Source organism: Calliopsis andreniformis, chromosome 3 (assembly GCF_051401765.1).
Source record: "Calliopsis andreniformis isolate RMS-2024a chromosome 3, iyCalAndr_principal, whole genome shotgun sequence".
Classification (NCBI taxonomy): domain Eukaryota; kingdom Metazoa; phylum Arthropoda; class Insecta; order Hymenoptera; family Andrenidae; genus Calliopsis; species Calliopsis andreniformis.
Window position 1 is genome coordinate 18,337,213 of NC_135064.1, and position 21,058 is coordinate 18,358,270.

A 21,058-nucleotide genomic window follows, 5' to 3' on the forward strand; every position below is an offset into this window, starting at 1 on the left:
ATACAATCAGACTTCCAGAGAACTCGTGCTACATTTAAAAAATATATATAAAATTTAACAGCTAAAATCTTACTGAATTTTTATTGAATAATTTAGAAAGAAATACGAATATTTTATATTTTGTATTTGAATTCCATATTTATATTTATTTGGATTTTTAAAAATATTTCATAGCTTCAAATTTTGTTAATTTCCTTCAGATTTGCCTTATAGAAAATATTATATTAATCTACTTGTGAAGATAATTATTTTATTAAAATGTACCTTATTAGATGGAGACATTCTTAGTGTACTAATTACTGAATGTACTAAATAAAATGTTAATTATATTTTTTATAATTTCTAGATAAAATTTGAAATTTGTAATGATTATTTTATAAAATAATGTATAAATTGTATATGGACTAGGATCAAGAAATTATAGCTTATATTACTTAAATATACTGCAATTTAGAATGTAGCACGAACATCCCTATTAATCTGTATTGCTTATTAGATAACTATAATAGTTTGCTGAAAATGTCTATTGAATTCATACATCTCTCTAAGAATACAGCTTAAGAAAGAATTTAAATGTGATACATGTATGTAATTCTACAGGCTTCGTTTCATTTAATCACTACATTCGTTTCTGATGTATGATGCATATATATTTACATACTGTATTAATACAAAACATGTTTCAGTTGATTGTGACTAACTTCATTTAAACAGTTTTGAACACATAATTATGAAATTGTTTTCTTTTATTTCGATTATAATAATTATTATTACTTTACTTGAACACGTCTTTAATTTTGCTTTTGATTTATACTACTTACAATTTCATTGTAAAATTTTGAGTTTTTTGTTTTTTTTTTTTTGGTTTTTTCTTTAATTAAATCATTATTGGAATGTGCGTTACACTATTAATATAATTAATGGTAAGACATATTACACAAATATCTGAGGTTTATATGAATCTTTTAATTCTGCAAAGTGATTTGAAAAAGAAAAATAATTTGGGGTAGCCCTCTGCTATGTTGAAATTAAAGCTTTTTACTATATTTAATATTCTACATATTTTATTATTTCCATATGGAAGAAATATTCTAAGATTATATAACTTAACTTATACTTTATATAAATTGATATATTTATGTAAATTTTTATTGAATCAAAACACTGAGTAAATAACCATATACAATATATTATATAGCAGAAACTTTCAAAATTATCAACAAAAACATTTCGAATTTAACATGAACAATTATATTCTGAAATAATATGATTTTCGTTAATTATACTTTAAGGAAGATATTGTATGTTTATAATTAGAATAGATTAAATATCAATAAGAAGAGCAGTCACAATCATCTGAATTTAAATTTAATACTTCATACTGAAGATGAAGACATAGAAAACAGAAAGAAGTACATGGAAATGTATTAAATGAAAAGAGAAAAGAAACAAATTAAATTCTAGAGTATAAGAGTACAACATTGGGATGTGTACTGGATGGAAACTTTTAACAATCACAACAGAATACAATATAATACAACTGAATTATTGATAATACAAGCATAATGATAATGCTATCATAATCTTTCTAACAGCGACAGAAGAAGTACTTTATTAGTATTTGTAAAGTTATCGATATAAAAAATTTGTGGTACACCAGGAGCAACATACAGACTAGAATAATATTTGCAGATTCATTTTGGCAAGTAAAGATAAAATTGCATATATAAATTTCTGATCAAGCAAAATTAAATGAGTCGTTGAATATAACAATAGAGTACTTTTTTAAAATTATGTTCAATCTGTAATTTAAAATCACAATACATAACAAAAACATTTATTCTATATTTTTTATCTTGAACAAATGCATGAATTGAATTAAACTATGTGCAATATATAGGAAGTACTTATAAAATAATAGTCTACATTACATACTAAATTGTTAAAAATTTATTTTCCAAGATCAATTTAATAAAACATAGAAAACAAGTATAGACACAGAATACTTTGTACACATTTTTTAATATTTTTATCTTCTGTTCTCAACGAATATAACAAGAAAACTTTTACATTTTCCTTGAAATGGGAAGAAATTAATATTTATTTTTTATATACTATTTTTATATTATGTTGGAAATCTGAACACTCCATTTGTTAAGATACCCTCAAATATATTAAATTTTTATTTGAATAAGATTTTCAGCACAAAATGATTAAACATAATATGAAATAATTTATGTTTAAAAGATTGTCTATCATTTCCGAAAATATAGTAACTATTTAAAACCAGTTGAAGTATCTAGTTTCATGTAAAGTACTTCCATTTTGTTTGATCTTCAGTATAACAAAACTATTTAAAATATCTATATCAATCTTTCAATTCAACAAATGTTACAAGAATACAGAAATTAATACTATTAGCTTCATAGAGGATTATGTTGAAACTTTATATTCAATGTTATCAAATTAAACCGAAGCAGACCAATATTGAAAGGAATTTGAAGTGGACACTATTCGTATTTTGGTAATTCAACAATAATTTTATTATCAATTTAATTTTTGATATTGACATTATTTCTTATTAATGTAAAACAAATCGTATAAAATAGTAAAAAAGTGTTCTTCAATTTTAGAAATTTATCTCCCTTTCAAATAACGAATATTCCCTAACACGAATGTATCATAACTACAACATAATATAATATATACTGTAACTAAATTCTGTCATTAGTTTGTCATCTTGTAAATCTTATAATTGCATTAAGAATGCAGTTAAAATAAATAGATCGACTCACTCAGTTTTTGTTAAATCAGACTACATAAGTGTTATTGAAAGTTTGAAATAAGATTTTAAAGATCAGTACATGTAACTATTGGTAAGATTATTTAATACTAGATCTTTGTTAAATTAGAATCCTACCGAATACACTCCATGATAAAAAGATAGCAATGATTTTAAGAAAAGCAGTTTACACTTAAAAAGCATTTAAATTTTACTGTTACTCGAAAGAAATTGCGACAGTATTTATAAGAAGTATAATAATGTGAGTAAAGTACTAAAATTTATAAGTGAGAGAATAACCAGCAATGATTATATTAAAATAATACTTTTTAAAAAAGTATGCAACAAAAACTCTGGACAGAAACTTTATTAGGACGATGTAAATGTCCATACAATAAAGAGAATTAAAGATTATTTTGAGCAGTGAAATATCAATATTTTAGAATGATCAACATGGTTACACCGCTAGAATATAATTGAAAATTATTAGTAACAAGATGCAAAAGGAGGACAAAGTTAAAACAAAAATGAAGTAACACGATATTAAAAGAATAAAATATTTTAAGAATAGTGCGCTATATCTTTCTGTCGCTCTGACTGCCTTCAAATATTGTGAAATAAAATAGCACTATAGACGTTGAAAGCAAAGTAACACTTAGTTTTAAAATTAAAAAAGAAGAAGCTATGATTATACAATATACCATCTTTTCTTTCACAGAGTGTAAATCGTTTCATATCATTTTTATTTCAAATCTTCAATTAGTAAAGAATCAAACATATAACTCGAGCATTACGATTATACTGTTCTTCTTTTATTATAATTGCAAGATATTGATAAATAAATGTCTCTAAACATATTCTGTGGTCACATATAAAATTTTCTGTATGCTATAATAGTTGGCTTGTTTCAAGCCCAAGAATGTTAAGATTCATTCTTTCATATAGTAGACAAGACATACTTAAAAGGTTTTTTTTTTACTTCTATTTACTTGACAAGGTATTTGGATATGGTTAATAAATATTACACTGTTGCAAAAAGCATCTAAGTTCTTCTTCAATATGAAGCTCTCTTTCCAGATAGATCACGTTGACATACTTTGATAATTAAAAAATATGCTGTTACATTAATTTCAGTCCAATACACATTCCCAACCCTAAACCTTTTAGGTCTGGGTCGATGCACGTAACGAGCCAACTTCTGCTATGTAAGTCATTGAATTAAACATTGGTAGACTCGTTATGCACTCACTACAGGCAAACGTACATACATACATATTCTATTAATACGATTAAAATTAAAGACTATTAGGGGGGAAGGATGTAGAACTATTACTGTGAGCCAGACTTAACATTGAGCCACTAAGGCTTTCATCGTCTGGATAAGATTCTTTTGATGCCTCAGCTATCGCCAGAGCACTGCAATAATTCGAAAAAATGTGTATAGGTACTGCCACAATAATACTCTCTTAAATTCTTAGATCTATCGAATATGCTTGTAATGTACCAAAAGATTGTAACGATCAACTTAACGTACTTGTAGCTTTAAATGATGGAAACGTTTTGCTTTTTCTCGATATTATCAAAATACGTTCAAGCAATTAAAATGAATCACTAACTACATACCTGAATCCTATTCTTGCACTTTCTTCATCAAACTGTTGCAATTCACGTTCCTGTCTTTCGTGTAGTAAACGTATCCGTTCGCTACGTTCACGAAGAAATTCCTGAGTTTCAAGTTCCATTTTTTGTTCAAGCAGTGCTCGCCTCACCGACACACGATCTTCTAATTCACGACGCTCCCTGTTCCTTTGCGCCTCAGCTTGCATTTTGTTTTTCGACTGGTATGCCATTAGAATTTCTAATTCATAATTTAATCTTTCCTGTAAACATACAAAAATAATATTTAATACTTATATATTAGTTTGTTAGATTCTCATTCAAATTTTGAAATAACACTGTAATCAAATTTTTTCGTATGAGCAGTACCATCCTTGAGGAAACTGAATGCAAACAACTATTAGGTTCTATAATATTTTCATTAAATTTTAGCGAATGTTGTACAATACTTTACCTTAAGATTATGGCATTCGACTTCCTGTGATTCATCTAAACGTATACTTTGTTTCTGAAGCATTTCAGCAATACTTTGTTCATATTGATCACCCAATAAAGCTAACTTCCTTCTTTGTTCTTCTTTTAATTTTTTAATAACAGTTTTTTGCTCTTCTTTAACCGTTGTTTGTAATATTTGAGCTTTCAGTGCCTTGTATTGTCGTGTTTGTATTTTACATGTCTCTCTAAATTGTTTTCGAATTTGCATTTCCTTTTGCTAAAATAATAAACATGTACGAAAACGTACTATAATTTATTCATATAAAATTTAAGCTTATATAATTCTTATTTATAAGCTATTACTTAATAAAACTGAAGTAGTTCGCTTACTTTAAGACTTTTCGGTTGCTGCTTGAGCTCCAATGCGTGTTTTTTACGCAAGTCTCGTTCTGCTCTTTGCATATAATCTTGTTGATTAGAAAGTTCAGTTGCATGTTGTCGTTGAACTTGATCTTCCCGAAGGGCATGAACTGCCCTTTGTTGCCTATATTCTAGCTCTTGCGTTTTTTCGTGATGCCGTAACAACATGTTATGTGCTTGTTCCAACTGTTGCTGTCTCTTATTTAATTCCTATATGAAACATATTGTACGAATATTAAATAAAATAGTTATTTTTATAGAAAAAGAGAATAATATACTAACTTCTCGAAGCAGTTCTTGCTCCAAACTATGAAAAATGAGCAACTTTTTTCTACGGAATTTACGAATTTCAAGATCAAGGTATTCTCTTTGCCCTCTCGCAAGTCGTTGTTCTTCTTGCGCTTCCATCTGCCGTAAATTATCTTTTTGACTTTGAAGTGTAGCGTCTCGTTGTCGTTTCGGTGTAACTTCATCTTGAGATAACTCCTTTTTCCATCTTTCTTTGTAAGCCTTGAAAACGTAAAACATTGAATTACTTGAAATTACTGAACAAATTTAAAGATAAATTTTCTGAATTTTATTTGAAAAAAGTAATTACTACTAAATTCATTTTCTTACTTTGTACTCTCTCTTCTGCTGTGCCTCCAGAGCTTTTCGATCAGCTTCCTGTCTACTTGTAATCTCTTTATGTAGTTTCTTTTCTGCATTTTGGTTTTGTTTAAGTTTGCGTTCTAGTTCTTGCAAATGCCTTAGTTGAAGTTTCTCCAGTTCTTTGCTAAATTGCTGTAAAAGTGTCTCATACTCTTTATCTAGTAATTGTTTATGGGATTCCATTTCCATCTTACAACGTTCTTCCAGCTTTACCTGTTTGAATAATTCAGATTATTATTAATGAAATTAGTTATAAAATGAAATGCTTGGATACTATAAGAAAAATAAGTAATAGAATAGAACTTACCAAAGCACCTTGATGTTCTCGTCTCATTCTCTTATACCCGCTCATTTGTTCGTGCATTTCTTCTTGCATATGTTCTTTTTGTTGCTTGGTCACAATTGATGTTGTTCTAATTGTTGCAAAATTATTGGCACCATGTTCAAGAAGATTGGCAGTGACACCGCCTGCTGATATTTTATGCCGATTTCGTACAGATCCCGTGGAATAATCATTTGCATCAGCGTTTGGCAGTGGCAGGCTATTGGTGGAGGAACTTTGAGAGCTTGCAGAAACACCCATTGAATGAATTGAATGCTCTGAGGTAATTGAGTTACTCTTGCTACTATCACCACCTGTTTGTTCATCAGGAGTATCTATAAAAAAATAAATAGGAATATAAATAACGAAATATAATTTTGAAATTCGAAATTACGTTCATGGAATTTAATAACATACCATCAGCATCACCAACTGTACTTTCAGTCTCGCAGGCATCGATCATTAAAATTTTCTTCATTTTCCGATAATTCAAATTGTCCAATTCCCTGACAGCAGCTTTCGTTCTCTGGATTAAATCTATTAAAACTTGTAGAGAACGCGTTCTGGTGACGAATTGATGCTGTAAAATTGAAAGCCTATAAGAAAACGACTAACTAAACTACAATATATCTTCTTATGCGAAGCTTGAACATTAAAGCAGCATAAAAGTCATATAATTGCAGATTAAATAAAAATTTGAACCAAAGACTCACTGATAACAGTTTACCAGAGGCTGGTCTTTCGGTTGGACTTTTAGTTAGACACACTTCAACAAAATGACGAAAAACATCTGACCAATCTGGGGAATTTAATGTTGGTGTGTCATTTTGAGCAATATGATACAAAGCACTCATAGCATTCATGTTGAAATAAGGTGGTTTTCGTTCGGCTGGAATTCAAATAATTATAATTATTATACATTTTCGGAAATTAAATTTTGAAATTACTTCTATAACAATGTCGTTCTTAATTGTACATCATAATACCTAATTCAATACATGTTATTCCCAAAGACCATACATCTACTTTTCCATCATATTGTCCTTCATCCATAGCTAATATCACTTCAGGTGCCATCCAGTAAGGAGTACCTACAAAGCTATTTGCTGGACATTTTATGCTTGCAGATCCAAAATCTGCCAGCTTTACTGTTCCATTTTCGGTAAGTAAAATATTTCCTGCTTTCACATCCCGATGAATTCTTCCAAGAGAATGAAGGTAGTGCAACCCACGTAGCACACCCTCACAAATTGCAGCAATTTCATCTTCCTTTAAGGGTCTTTTATGAACTTCAATAATGTCTGATGCAGAACCAAGGCAATATTCCATCACCAACTATAATCAATATAGGAAACATGCATATAATAGTAACCCTCTGTAATAACATATTTAATATGTTGACTACCACTATGCATTTTAAAAAGTATATGCTCTAGATCTTGCTACATTCTAAGTAGCTGTTTTCAAATACAATGCAGTTATTGCCACACATATGTAATGTTAATCTGTCACAAAAATGAGAGTGTTAAATATAAAATACATGGTGGTAAATATGTGAATATACATTCAAATATATATACCCAGGCAGTGTGGTCCCTAAGATAACAACCCTTATACTCTATTGTGTTAGGGTGATTCAACTGCCTAAGAAATCGAATTTCCTTTAAGATATCCTGCCACTTTTCGACAGTTTGCTTTCCCAAATATGACATTTTCTTGATGGCAACAATTTCTTTGGTAACCAAACATCGTGCATAATACACAGCTCCAAAACTGCCATGCCCGATCTCGCGTAAGTCCTCAAATATTTTCTCCGGATCATTTTTCTCAAATAATTCAGCAATCTCTGGGTCCTTGAGGCTACCAGGCCTTGGAACAGCTGGCATAGTAAATGTTACTAATTAAATGGCCGAGGCCTATTACACCGTTAGACGTCTTCTCGTCTTTCGATCCTCTATCCTAAATTTTATAATCTTACTTAATCCTCTGTCAGTCCATTCCAAAATTTAACATTCTATCTGTGAAAAAACACAAGTTATAAAGTCAATAAATAGCCAATAATAACTGCATTAATTACAATTTGACTTGCACATTTTTTTAACATTGTATCAAATCTTCAAGTTTGACATTAATAAATAATCACTTCTTTTTATATACAATATCATATATTAAATATATATTAAACTATTTGTAAATTAATAAGAGAATATTTTACAAATACTTTTGTAACACATCTAATACAATAGATATTTATAATCTAAAAACTTGTTTGATTAAAACGAACATTACGTACTCCACAATATAATAGGACACCCACAAATACTTCATATTTTAAAAATTCCACGATAGATGAAACAGAAACACATCATATACAATAAATGACAGATTATATTGAATGGAATTACAGAAGTTCAACGTTTAGTGTGACAAAATGATAGGATAGACATAATTTACAGAACAGCCGTGTGGTCTATCAAAATCAGATCTTTCATTGCCTGTGTGTATCACTTTTTACTACTTTCTCTTCTATATCATGTATATACTAAAGAAATTCATTTTATCCCCCATATGCCATAACATCAAGAAGCTTAACTCAACATACTAAAATTACTGATTTCTCGATTTCCCCATGTATCTATCTCACTTCCAATGTACTATACTATCGAAACATAGTTCAACATAACATTTAAAACTATATGAATCACTCAACGCTTACAACACATTGCCTCCTGCATCTTTACAATACAATTTACAACTGTTGCAATTTTCCACTAAATAAATAATCACATTTTACCTCCTCACAATCATTTCTCAATTTCCATCACATTTTCCTTCTTCCTCAACTCCAGAACAGTTTTCTCTCCACTTTCATTCAATCCTTCTCCCCATTCCATTCTACAATTAACATTGAATACCACAGCAAAGCAAACTCCCAGCAACTACTCTAAACCCATAAATCGGGCACGTCCAGATCTTACCGCTCGAATATCCGCTCAACTGTCGCCAATTTGTTGTTATCGTAATCTCGGTGCCACTATCCTATCCTTCTGTCGCACCAACTTCAAACACAAACAGAACAGAATCCACGAAAAGCGATGGAAACGATTCGCAACCATCGTCGGTACTTACCTCACACGGCACACGACCTTTGTGGATGTCAATACAAGATGTTTATATGTCGCATAGATTCCGAGAAACATTACAAATATACAAGGGTGCCCTATCTTATTGTCCGCGGAGCGTGTGTTTTTAAAAGGGACGTCCAGAAGGGAGATCGAAGAGGAGCGTTATCGGCGGTGACCGTGCGACCGTCGGCAGGACGAGGATCCCCGTGAATGGGAAAAGGAATGAATCGTATGGGAATCGGGGTTGGCGAGCGAGGAAGGCGGTCGAGTGAAATTCGCAGGAGGTAGAAAATGCGGGCGTAAGGAGGGTTGGGTCTCTGACTCGAGCGTAATCGCGTCAGATTGGTCCCGCAAATACGGCGGAGGGACATCGTCGTGGTAGCCGAAAACGGTCGCCGTGTTTGGGTCGGCCGTGCGACATCGCGTTCGTGTCCCGGTGCGTCGACTGAAAATTTATCCCAGGGCTCCGGCGACAACGGAAAAAAAGATGATATTCACCTCCAAAATGGCGAGGGAGCAGGCACGGAAGCATGCGCGCAGCTCCGAGCACTCTCTTCAGGCGGAGCACCTCTTTTTCCTGAACTTGGCCGATCCTTCGAGCATATTAAGAGGTCCGAGGATATCACGGTTTTTCGTCGCGCGAACCCACCGCACCCCGGAAAAGTACACGCCTCGTACGTGTCACGCACGTACGCACACACGCGCGAGACGCGACAATTCGCGGCAACGCAACAATACGGCACCCACCGTCGGCCCGGACGCACGAGAATTCGCAAACTTTTTCACGCCTTTTCGCCTGGCCTGGCCTGCCTCTACGCCAGACGAGTTCTCCGTCGACGGCGGCCAGCGCTGCGCGTCGCTCGATTTCTGTACTGTTCAGAGCTGTCGGTAACCAAGCGACACCTTCTTATCGATTGACGTTCGAACCGCGAACGAATTTCAAAGTACGATCGTGATACAGTCAAAACGATTGAACGAAAGAAAGTTATCTTAGATTTTTTTTTAATTTTGTTCCAGCATATCGCGTATGTATTATAAAAGTGACCAAACTCGAATAAATATGAGAATTGATTCGAGTGATTTTGAATACCCGCACACCCCTGATTGACGAAATTATTTTTTACTTCATAGAATATTACGAAAGTCTAATCGCACTTTACTTGAAAAATTGAATGTTTTCTAGTGTACACAGCTTACAAAATGTTTATTGTTACATAGACTTCGCTTAAATACATTAAAATTAATCTAGACTTATTTGCTAAAATGTTATGTACAATTATGTTGATTTAATATAAGTATACATAATTTATTATGTACGTACGTAAATGTATAAATTACGTTAGTCGACATCAAGTTAATAATGTCTCGATTTAATGTACACACACGTTTGGAAATCAGACAAAAAGAATATTTATAAATATGTCTATGTATTTATAAAAAATCTAAATGTGCAAAACGTATATACGCGAAATATACAAAATGTCTAAAGCAAGGAACAAATTATAACATTGAGAGGTTCAAGTAAATTTTTTGTAGGTTCCCTTTCTTTAGTTGTTTATAAAAATATGAATTCGCATAAACATCTATAGTTTACTTACATATGAAGAGCTTTGGAAGATATGAATCTGTAATGGTCTATACAATTTTAAATGCATTCCATGCTGTAGAAATCTGCATGGCTCTGAGCAAAAATGTATAGATAGATCACCCATAAAGTATAAATATAAACAGGGGTCATAATATTTAATGTAGATACATATATATACATACATAGAATAAGTTACGTGCTTTCCACATTTTCCATTAACGACTTTAAAAATGTGTTTCCATTTATCAGTTTCGTAGTACAGACAACAAATTCTACGTTTACTGAAAACAGAAATTGTTGATAACATACATTGTAAATACAGACATAATTAAAATAACGTTAATATTTTGATAATATATTACTTACAATCCTCCTGTTGAGACAGAAATCGAAGGGCGGAAATTTCTGCAAATGTACAGCCTCCTATAAAGAAAACCATTACCAATTTTGGTGGTTCAGAGTTAGAATCTTCACTAGTGATGGAATTTCCTAAAAATCAACATACGTAGAAGTTATAATAATATAAGCTTTATACATATCTTTTGTATATCTTACTTACTTCTTCCAGATGACACAACATTACATGGGACATTACTGATGGTAGGGCCTGGCAATAAACCCATTACATCGTTTAAACCTTGCCAACCATTTGGCTGGACAAGTTGCTCTGCTAATCGAACACTTAATGGTGCATATATAGAATGTACATAACTGATATCCTTTGGTGCAACTTCACTTTCATCTTCAACAGTAAGTCTCAACGCTTTCCGTAAAACTGCGTACTGACGAGCAGATTGTTGCTGCCTTAATAATCCAGCTTTTTCTAGGTTTAATATAGTCGGTAAATGTTGATAGCCATATGTTTGTATTATTTCCCTTTTATAATAGTCTAATAATTTTTGTTTAAGCCCAGAATTTGTTAAAGACTGTATACAAAGAAGACGCAAAATTTTAAGAAGTGGTTCTTGTTGTGCTATCATATCTTCTATGTAAGCATTTGGTTTATCTGTGTCAATACAATTCAATAACTCTTGCTCAATTTGTAAAGATTCAAGGAAGTTATTTGTATCAGTTACTTCTTTTATCATTTGTGCTATTGCAGTATCTGAGAATAAATAATATAATGAGTAAGTCACAAATTATGATTAATATTATTAAATGAAATTGAAAAAACTAACGTTTTCCTAATGACTGTTTGGTAGCTAACATATGTGGCAATCGTGCTACAAATTGTTTAATTTCTTGCACACTTTTTTCTGCATGTTTTTCATCAAGTTGTGATGATATAATTTTAGCTGTTTTACTAAGAATGGGTCCTACACCATTAAAATTTTTATCCCTGCAAAAGAAATAAATCTGTAAAAAACAATAAAATATTCAAATATAATCAGACTCACCTTATTTCTGTATACAATTCTTCTGCAGAATTAAGTAGAATTTGCTTTTTTGCATTAACAGACATTGCTCCTGGATGATCTTGTGAGTCATGAAATATGCTTGCTGGCAGCTCAACAACATCTAAAATTTAAAAAAATAAAATAAAATCAATTGCAATACAATAACATTGAACTAATATCAAATTGTAAAAATAAAAATACTTCACTGCATTCTATTCCAACAATTTCATCTATTAATCCTTCATATGTCAACTGTGTAACTAGTGGAGACAGTAAATCCACAGATCGATCCAATAATAATAAATGATCAATGGTTGTAGATTGTACAGATGCTGTTTTATTATCCTCTTCTTCTCTATGTAATCTTTCCAACAATTCCCAAACTTTAGCAGCAGCAGGACCTCTTCCTGTAATCTTTGGAATCTTTCCATATAGCCTTTGTAAACTATGAATAGCTTGTGCAACTTGATATAAGCTGGTTGGATCATTTTCTAAATGAAACTCCTTGAATGATCCACAAAGTTCCATAGAAAGAAGATCATTGTCGAAAGGAAACAAATCACATTTGAATTCTTCAATTAAGGTGAAACTTCCAAAGACTCCCCGATTTTGGAGTTTCTTCTGACAAAGAAGACTTTTTCGAGGTACAAAAAATAAATGAAACTCTTTACGTGGCCTTTTTCCTTCTTCTCTGCAAATTAATTGCCATCACAATTTTTATATACAATTGTAAAGAAACAAGTTATACTTTAGTTTACTCGTACCCGTGAACATTTTCAGCAATTAAATCCATAAGACTCAGTTGAGGTCTAACAATGAATATTACATTAACAATATTTGATGGTATTGATAAGCATCCTCCACGTAAAAGATATATTTTAGCATCATGTCCCTGAAGTAAATTATATTTCTCAATAAGACCAATTGGTCTTGAAAGGGATTGTTCCATTACAATTGCCTATTGAAACATTATTAAAAATACTTTTAGAATTGTATGTGCATTCATAACTCATAAAATATTTATTATTCTAATCGAAATTATAAAGATTGTAATATAAATAAAAATTGTTAATAATTTCTATTTGTCAAAATAAAGGTTATCACAATACCTTTGTACCATCACACTTTTCCAATAAACAAAGTAATTGTTTTCTAGCTTGTTCTTGTAGAATGCCTACATTTAGACGGCCAGTTGACAAATGTGCCGATGACATGTTAATTATTTAATTCAGACACAAAATATCAGAGCGACTGCCGACAGAACACACTCAAACCAAACTCAAACTAGCCTGACATTTATCGCTGATAGAGTGACAGATTTGTAGCTTCATTCATGTGAGTGGTGAACTGCCAATATGACCAACATTTTACAAAATATTAACTATGTACTCATCTAATCAAAAACAATTATTTTAATACAGTTTACTTACGATTAACAACTTGTTTTTGCTTAAAATGCAATAAAATATCTTACTAAAAAACTTTGTTTTCTATTCCTTACCTATTTTTTTTACAGGAAAACACCTCCTTGTCGGTTTACTTTCTGGACACCATGTACAACACTTTTTGATCCCAATTATATTTTTAATCGGTACATTATTAATTCTACAAAAAAATAAATGTAAACAGAAGTTTAAAATATTTTTTCTTGCAAAGATGCAAATGGTTCTGCCTTTAGTTTCTTCTTTTGCATATTACAAATATTTCTAGTAACTGTTGCTGTCACCTACGCAGTTGTACCTCATTCAAGTTCAGCTAATTCGCGCGAAAACTACCGCATGTGACTGCATATGACCATGTGTAAGATTACAGTTGATCATGGATAAGAGAAAATTAAAATTTGGAGGCAGCTTGCATAAAAATCTAATAGGAAGTCAAGTATCCTCGAAAAGTGGACTTTCTAGTACTCAATCACTGAATGAAGAAAGATCGACGAGTACATTATTAAGTGTAAAAACATTCTCAACGCAAAGTAAGTTGATCGAAGAAGTATTCTGAAATCGAAGCGAATTGTCGAATAACAAAATATTTTTAGGTAAAAGTAAATTATTGAGTGAAGAATCGTTTACAAGTAGCACTAAATCATCTAAAGAAAACACGGTGATACGTAAAAATAAAACAGTAATAGAAAGTTCATCGTCGCGTAAACGCAACTCTTCACATTTTAATGAATTAGGAAACGGCAGTGACGATGATTTAGGACTGCCTTTGGCTGAATCTACTGTCTTAAAAAAACGACGAAATGACTCAAGTACTTCGCCAGAAACAAACAAAAATATTAACTCTGGGAATACTTCAACTAATTCATCAAATATTTCTCAGAGAAATGATACTGCAACTAAAAAATGTAAATTTGTTGAATTCTTACATGAAGCAGGTATTAAGTTAAATAAAAACACACCACATATGCTTTGTAAGTATTAATTGAACCTACACTGTTGCAGTCATATGTTTATAAATGATAATAATGTCAACTATCAATATTTGTATTCAATTAATATAGGTAAAGACATTATAATAGTTCAGCAGAAGATGAAAACTTTGTTACATTCAAAAAAGTATGGAAAGAGAGAAATAATTGCATTGATGGAAAAGTATCTTGAAAATGAAGAAAATCTTGAACATGCATTAACTGATATGGAAATATATGTTAATGATGAAGTGTCAAATGTCCTTCATAGCTCATCTCTTATAAAAATCTTGTTACAAATCTCAGAATTACATCCAGAAATATATAGTAGTCTTTTGACTAAACTAAATGAATCTGTACTTATAGCGTGAGTGGATTTCATATAATTGGATTTATTTTTGAGTAAGAAATCTTATGGTTTTTTAATATGGTTTCACAGTAATTTTAAATGTCTATTTCTAGTGATAGCATCGAAGCAGTGCCTTGGGCTACATCATTGTTGCAACAGTTTCGATTTTTAGATGTTGTAACTAATTCTGATGCCTTGACTAGTAGTTTAGAACAACTTCTGGAATCATGTCCTACATGGTTTCAAAGTGAATTGATCCTATTTTTACCAGATATTGTGACTGATAAACAACATCAGACTGTTGCTGAGATTTTAGACAAAGTACTAAAAGAGAACTCTGAACTAACAAGTTTAATACTAAATTGTATGAGTAATCTAAATCTTGGGAAAGAATATTTAGATGAATACAAAGATAATGTGCTGAACTTGCTGAAATCAAATACAAATGTAAATGCTATACCAGCTATTGTAAAGTATGTATAATAACTTAGAAATATGTCTAGTAATAATTATGTCTAAAAATATTAATGACCTTTTTCCTTAGATTTGTTTTAGAAGATTGCACAAATATAGAAATCTTTAAAAAAACATTAACAGTGTTGCGTAACACTGAAATACAGCCACTGATTGGAGAAAAAGTTGAAGAATGTTATCAGAATCAATTGAATATAGTTAATGCCTTAAAAATGAATATGCTCTTCTCAAAAAATGCAGTGAATGCAACAATAACAGTTATCAAAGACATTAACAAAGATCCAAAACCACTAGATATTATCCTTTTACTTCTTACATATTCAACAACAGAAATGAGAAGAAAAAATATAGAAACTATATTTAAACAACATATACGATCTGGATTTTATAGGGCTAGTTTAATGAGTTTACTCTATAATGATTATAAACAGGTCTGTATAAGGTAAATCAAAAATATCGTGTAAAATATCCATATAATTATTTCTTGACAAATAAGTGGAAATATTTTGCTTCAGGTTGTACAAGAATTGCAATTATCTGCGTTACAATTATCAAGTAATTTATTAAAAACAGATGAACGTGTATTTATTGATTTTGCTATTGATTGGTTTCGTTTACAATTCATATCCCATAAGGACAATGTATTTAAACAACGTGAAATTCTAGAAAGAATCATATTTCTTATGGGTGATAATGATCAAACAGTGAAAAATGCTTTAGCATTTCTTTGTAAAATGGTAACTAAAGAAGAAGAGAGACAATGTTTAGCGCCACACTGTAATCATCTTCGCATCTTACTTGAAAAATTAGATAATTTAAATTTAGAGGAAGTTGGTACTCTCAATGATCTATTACAAAACTTATGTATGAATTCTAGTTCTGTATCTGATTCTTTACAAGATGACTTATTCATACTACTTCAAAAGCAATTATCTAATTTTAAACCATTGTACGTATTATTTGAGGTATAATTAACGTACATATTGCCTTTTTTGTTCAAGAGAAAAAACAGAAACGCAAATAATCTGTTTGTATTCCAGAACGAAGAGTAAAGGAGTTTTGGCAGCAGTTATGGCAATAAAACATTTAATGAAGAACGCAGAAACATCTGATAAAGCTTATAATTTATTTAGTATGTGCTGTAAAGTATTTAATTATGATGCTGAAAATAACGTGTTAAACTATTTATATTTAATTGTACATGAAATTTTTTATAGAGACAGTACTGAATAATGTAAAGAATTGTCCGAGATCGCAAGCTTTATTCTACGATCAATTAACACGGATTATTTTTGAAAGTCAAAAAGTTGATATGGAATTTATGAAAAATCTTACAAATTACATTGAAGAAGAATTTGTTAATACAAATATGATTGATAAAACAAACTACAGGTATAAAATATATCTGTTTTTATTATGCTCTTTAACATTTATATTTAGTATAAGGGTCATTCCACGCGAAATCGGGCACGTTTCGGAGCAAGTTCTTGTAATTTGCTCAAATTTGAATATGTTGTAGTCTTTAACGATATTTAAACGTGCCCTAAAGGATTTTTCAAAATTTTGAAAATTGTCGATTTTACAGCTGTTTGAAGTTAAGTGCTACCTTTTTTTTTAAAAATTATAGCTATTGAACTAGTAAGCGGATGGAGATGAGCTTTACGGTGCTTATAGAGAAAACATTGAAGTTTGTAAAAAAAATTATTTCATTTAAAAAAACTTGTTTTTTAATCATCTTTTTTGCAATTATTTTAAACAAATGCAGGTTTTTAAGATGATGCGCGATTTTAAAAATCTGAAAAAAAAGGAGAATATAGTTTGATCCTTCCCCTTGATGGACAAACTTTCAAAAAGATGGACATTTTAAAATTGGCCCTGTGAAAATTGCCGAAAGTTGACGCTGCGTCGAGTCGCACTGCTGTGGCGGGCATGTCGTCGCTGGCAGCCTACTCGTGTCCAGCGGACGAACGTGCGTTATTATTTGCGATCAAGGCGGCAAATATTGGTAACTCACTCTTTGTCAATGATTCTTATTGACAAGTTCACATTCATTTTTGCCATGTGAAGTTGCAAAAAAGTGCCATTCTGCATTAATACCAAAATCTTCGAAATGAAAGCTAGGATTTAAGAGATTATATTTATGTTTTCAAGAATAAGACGAAGATTGTGTTACCAATATTTATTGATTGCATTAAACCTTGCAAATGCTCGGAGATAATGTAGAGTAATGTTGGGTGAAGTCGCCTTGATTCCAAATAATAAGGCACGTTCGCCCGCTGGAGTCGAGTAGGTTGCAAGCGACGACGCGCCCGCCACAGCAGTGCGACTCGACGCAGCGTCAACTTTCGGCAATTTTCACAGGGCCAATTTTAAAATGTCCATCTTTTTGAAAGTTTGTCCATCAAGGGGAAGGATCAAACTATATTCTCCTTTTTTTTTCAGATTTTTAAAATCGCGCATCATCTTAAAAACCTGCATTTGTTTAAAATAATTGCAAAAAAGATGATTAAAAAACAAGTTTTTTTAAACGAAATAATTTTTTTTACAAACTTCAATGTTTTCTCTATAAGCACCGTAAAGCTCATCTCCATCCGCTTACTAGTTCAATAGCTATAATTTATTTAAAAAAAGGTAGCACTTAACTTCAAACAGCTGTAAAATCGACAATTTTCAAAATTTTGAAAAATCCTTTAGGGTACGTTTAAATATCGTTAAAGACTACAACATATTCAAATTTGAGCAAATTACAAGAACTTGCTCCGAAACGTGCCCGATTTCGCGTGGAATGACCCATAATATTTAGATTTTATATTTCTCACTTAGTGGAGAACTAGTTCCCAAGTTTGGATTGAACAAGGAAGAAGATGAACCGCAAAATTGTGTTCTGACATTTGAAAACAGAAAATATGGTGCAATTGTACCAATTCAATTTAAACTTCTTAGAACTTGTTATACAAAAATGAGTGAAAACGGAGATTTAGATGCTATAGATTCTCTCTTAGGATGTGCAGTGTTAATGCCAGAAAATTTTGATGTGGCTGAAAATTCTACAATGGATTTAATAATAAGTTGCATCAACTGGTAAGTTACAAAATTTAATCAAAAGATTAAAGTGTGATATAATATTATAAAGTATAAGTAATACAAAATTTCAGGTTTCGAGAAATAATCAGTGGTTTTGTTATGCAAAAAGATTCCTTATTGAAGAAGCAAGTATTACAACGTCTTGACAATTTGATATATCTACAAAGTGAATTGAGTACATTATTTTCATTATGCGATACAAAGTATCAACCACCTCCATGTTATTTTCATCATTTTCCGTTCCCACCTTTCGTAAAAATTGAGAAAAAAAGTGGAAAGAAAGGTAGAAAGGGAAAAAAAGGATCTGCAGAAAAGTCTGTCACTTTTAATGAAACTGAGAGCTGGGAATTAGGTTCTCTAATATGTTCTAAGAATCCAATGTATTTCAGAAAATTTGACGCAACGGTATAACTATTTATCTTATTATATTTCATTATTATTTATGAGTATAGTTACATATATATTTTAAAACCATTTTTGCAGATAGTACATCTGCTGGATGTAAAAATGGAATCACGTACATCACAAACTACAGAACGTAGTATATCTATTAAGCAAGTCTGTTTCATTGTTAAAGAACTTTTAGGAATTTTTGAGCACGAAAGCAATGAAAATTTTGTAAGAGATCTAATTGAATTATTACCTAAAATTTGTGCAAAATTACAAAGTGTTGTGGACACTTTGAGAGAGGAAAATGATAATGAAAATAAAGAAGCTGTAAAGCTATTGTTATATCTTTTAACAAAAATATTCAATTGGAAGGGGTTTGAAAGTGTTACTTATAATATATTATTACGAGGTATGCTAGTGAATAAATAAATTGAGAGATATTAGGATTGTTATTATTTTAATGATAATTAAATTGCGTTTCAGACGGTTTACGAACTTTAGCAAGTCAAGTAGATGAAAGTAATTGTATGCTACGATCTTGCAAAGAACTTGTTGCAGAATCATGTAAATATTTTGAGTCTTTATCTGATATCGCTACTCAGATCTCATTAGCTATTGCGCTAATTAATATATGTCAATCATTAATGAAACATTCTGAATCTTATTCAAAGCAAAATAAAGAAAAATATGGTAAGTCGTGTTATATTAAATCTACCATTCATTGTAAAATAAATCTATATCTTCAGTACATTTAAAAATAGCATTGAAATAAATGTATTATATTCCAGCAAAAATTGCATTTGGATTTCTATGTCTTCAGTGGCCAGAAGATAAACATTTTAGTCCAGAATATAAAACAGCAGTAGTTGGACTATTAAACAATTGGATTGATAATGAACCGTTACCATTAAAAACAGTTACTCAAATTCTAGAATGGTTACCAGATGAAACTTCGAAATTAGAAAGACCCCAGGACTGTTTAAATAGGATACCTTCTATAAGAAGAAGTAATTTTCATCTTTTATTCAAAAAAATATTTGACGGCCTGATTAATGGTGTAAAAACAGAACTACCATTAGCCGACAGGTACACTTTTTTTAATACTTAAATTATTTAATATCAAGTAATTATTTTATACAGTTAATTTTTTCTCAGAGATCCTAAAAGAATAAAATTATGGTCGGAAGTAGCGTCTAATGTTCAAAAATTAGTTCAAATATCTAAAACATTGACTATAAAAAATAATATATTAATCTTTCTAAAGTACATGCCCATATTATTGAAATTTTTCCTAAATCTTGGAATGCCAGTCCTCGAGCATAACTTAAAATATCAAACTGACGATATAACTACAATACTAAAAGTGATGCAAGGTATAAATTTCAATTATGTACTAATATAAGTATACAATGAAATACTGTAATATAAACTAATCATATCATGCTGGAATATTCATATGAATATTTATATTTAGGAGGTACACGATATTTACACACAATATGTTGTGATGGTGCAGAAAAGAAAGATCTTACATTAACAAAACACATTCCTGCTGCCAAATCTATACTAGAAAGATTACTTTACAGCGTAAAAGGAATGTTAGTTCTTAACAATAGTCCTGCTGCATTCTGGATGGGCAACCTTGTTAATAAAAACTTGGAAGGTCAAGAAATTCTATCACAGGTTTGTTAGCTTAATTTTTAAAATTATAATACATATTTCTAAAAAGGTGATCGATCTGTAAATACTTTATTTAATTTAAGTTTTATATTGTTATTGATATTTCTAGAATTTGTCTTCAGAAGAAAGCTCTTTACCAAGCACTAATATAACTGATGACATAGCCAATGTATCAGATGTATTAGATAGTGATTCAGACGAAGAAATTCCTGAAGATGATGACATATCATAAATTTGATACATCGAATCAGAAGAATAAGTTAAGTATTATTATAATAAATATATTTTTTTATGGTGCCAAGATTTGTATTTTGTTATATTGTGTACTATATTT

General features: G+C 30.8%; 3 protein-coding genes and 1 long non-coding RNA gene across 7 annotated transcripts; 2 read left to right on the forward strand and 2 right to left on the reverse strand.

Moving 5' to 3' along the window:
• Window positions 1–2,451: 2,451 nt before the first annotated feature.
• Window positions 2,452–10,135, reverse strand: Tao (Serine/threonine-protein kinase Tao). Of its 3 annotated transcripts, none has more exons than XM_076374700.1 (12): window positions 9,851–10,135; window positions 7,808–8,245; window positions 7,214–7,562; window positions 6,941–7,116; window positions 6,645–6,807; window positions 6,213–6,562; window positions 5,873–6,118; window positions 5,537–5,764; window positions 5,225–5,464; window positions 4,854–5,111; window positions 4,406–4,662; window positions 2,452–4,198 (listed from the first exon to the last, which is right to left on the reverse strand). In XM_076374700.1, the coding sequence occupies exons 2-12, from the start codon at window positions 8,111–8,113 to the stop codon at window positions 4,078–4,080; spliced, it is 2,694 nt and encodes an 897-aa protein (XP_076230815.1). In that variant the 5' UTR covers window positions 8,114–8,245; window positions 9,851–10,135; the 3' UTR covers window positions 2,452–4,077. The 3 variants fall into 3 exon arrangements, with proteins under 3 accessions (XP_076230815.1, XP_076230816.1, XP_076230814.1); XM_076374701.1 differs by having other exon boundaries at window positions 7,808–8,186; window positions 9,357–10,135; XM_076374699.1 differs by having other exon boundaries at window positions 9,357–10,135.
• Window positions 10,136–10,141: 6 nt separating this feature from the next.
• On the forward strand, window positions 10,142–11,985 carry LOC143176998 (uncharacterized). The gene is made up of 3 exons (XR_013001522.1): window positions 10,142–10,296; window positions 11,509–11,690; window positions 11,849–11,985. It is a non-coding gene; the product is annotated as an uncharacterized LOC143176998 (long non-coding RNA).
• On the reverse strand, window positions 10,365–13,604 carry Car (vacuolar protein sorting-associated protein 33A). 2 transcript variants are annotated; one of them, XM_076374704.1, is made up of 9 exons: window positions 13,447–13,604; window positions 13,102–13,295; window positions 12,544–13,028; window positions 12,338–12,458; window positions 12,119–12,279; window positions 11,500–12,045; window positions 11,307–11,429; window positions 11,123–11,221; window positions 10,365–11,033 (listed from the first exon to the last, which is right to left on the reverse strand). In XM_076374704.1, exons 1-8 carry the CDS (start codon window positions 13,549–13,551, stop codon window positions 11,133–11,135), a joined length of 1,824 nt encoding a protein of 607 aa, XP_076230819.1. In that variant the 5' UTR covers window positions 13,552–13,604; the 3' UTR covers window positions 10,365–11,033; window positions 11,123–11,132. The 2 variants fall into 2 exon arrangements, with proteins under 2 accessions (XP_076230819.1, XP_076230818.1); XM_076374703.1 differs by having other exon boundaries at window positions 10,365–11,221.
• Window positions 13,605–14,155: 551 nt separating this feature from the next.
• Window positions 14,156–20,956, forward strand: Fancd2. Its single transcript, XM_076375182.1, has 16 exons — window positions 14,156–14,309; window positions 14,373–14,750; window positions 14,841–15,114; window positions 15,210–15,569; window positions 15,641–16,001; window positions 16,086–16,519; window positions 16,611–16,702; window positions 16,788–16,962; window positions 18,394–18,651; window positions 18,726–19,059; window positions 19,138–19,453; window positions 19,528–19,734; window positions 19,833–20,130; window positions 20,200–20,417; window positions 20,519–20,727; window positions 20,834–20,956. The coding sequence occupies exons 1-16, from the start codon at window positions 14,156–14,158 to the stop codon at window positions 20,954–20,956; spliced, it is 4,191 nt and encodes a 1,396-aa protein (XP_076231297.1).
• Window positions 20,957–21,058: the final 102 nt, after the last annotated feature.

Coding starts and splice junctions, on each gene's coding strand:
- Fancd2 (XM_076375182.1), top strand. CDS start 14,156: ATGGATAAGAGAAAATTAAAATTTGGAGGCAGCTTGCATAAAAATCTA. Junction 14,751..14,840: donor AAACACACCACATATGCTTT/GTAAGTATTAAT, acceptor CAATTAATATAG/GTAAAGACATTATAATAGTT. Junction 16,703..16,787: donor TAAAGCTTATAATTTATTTA/GTATGTGCTGTA, acceptor AATTTTTTATAG/AGACAGTACTGAATAATGTA.
- Car (XM_076374704.1), bottom strand. CDS start 13,551: ATGTCATCGGCACATTTGTCAACTGGCCGTCTAAATGTAGGCATTCTA. Junction 13,029..13,101: donor ATTGCTGAAAATGTTCACGG/GTACGAGTAAAC, acceptor ATTAATTTGCAG/AGAAGAAGGAAAAAGGCCAC. Junction 12,280..12,337: donor GAATTGTATACAGAAATAAG/GTGAGTCTGATT, acceptor TTTCTTTTGCAG/GGATAAAAATTTTAATGGTG.
- Tao (XM_076374700.1), bottom strand. CDS start 8,113: ATGCCAGCTGTTCCAAGGCCTGGTAGCCTCAAGGACCCAGAGATTGCT. Junction 7,563..7,807: donor TTAGGGACCACACTGCCTGG/GTATATATATTT, acceptor TATTGATTATAG/TTGGTGATGGAATATTGCCT. Junction 5,465..5,536: donor AGCAAGAACTGCTTCGAGAA/GTTAGTATATTA, acceptor TGTTTCATATAG/GAATTAAATAAGAGACAGCA.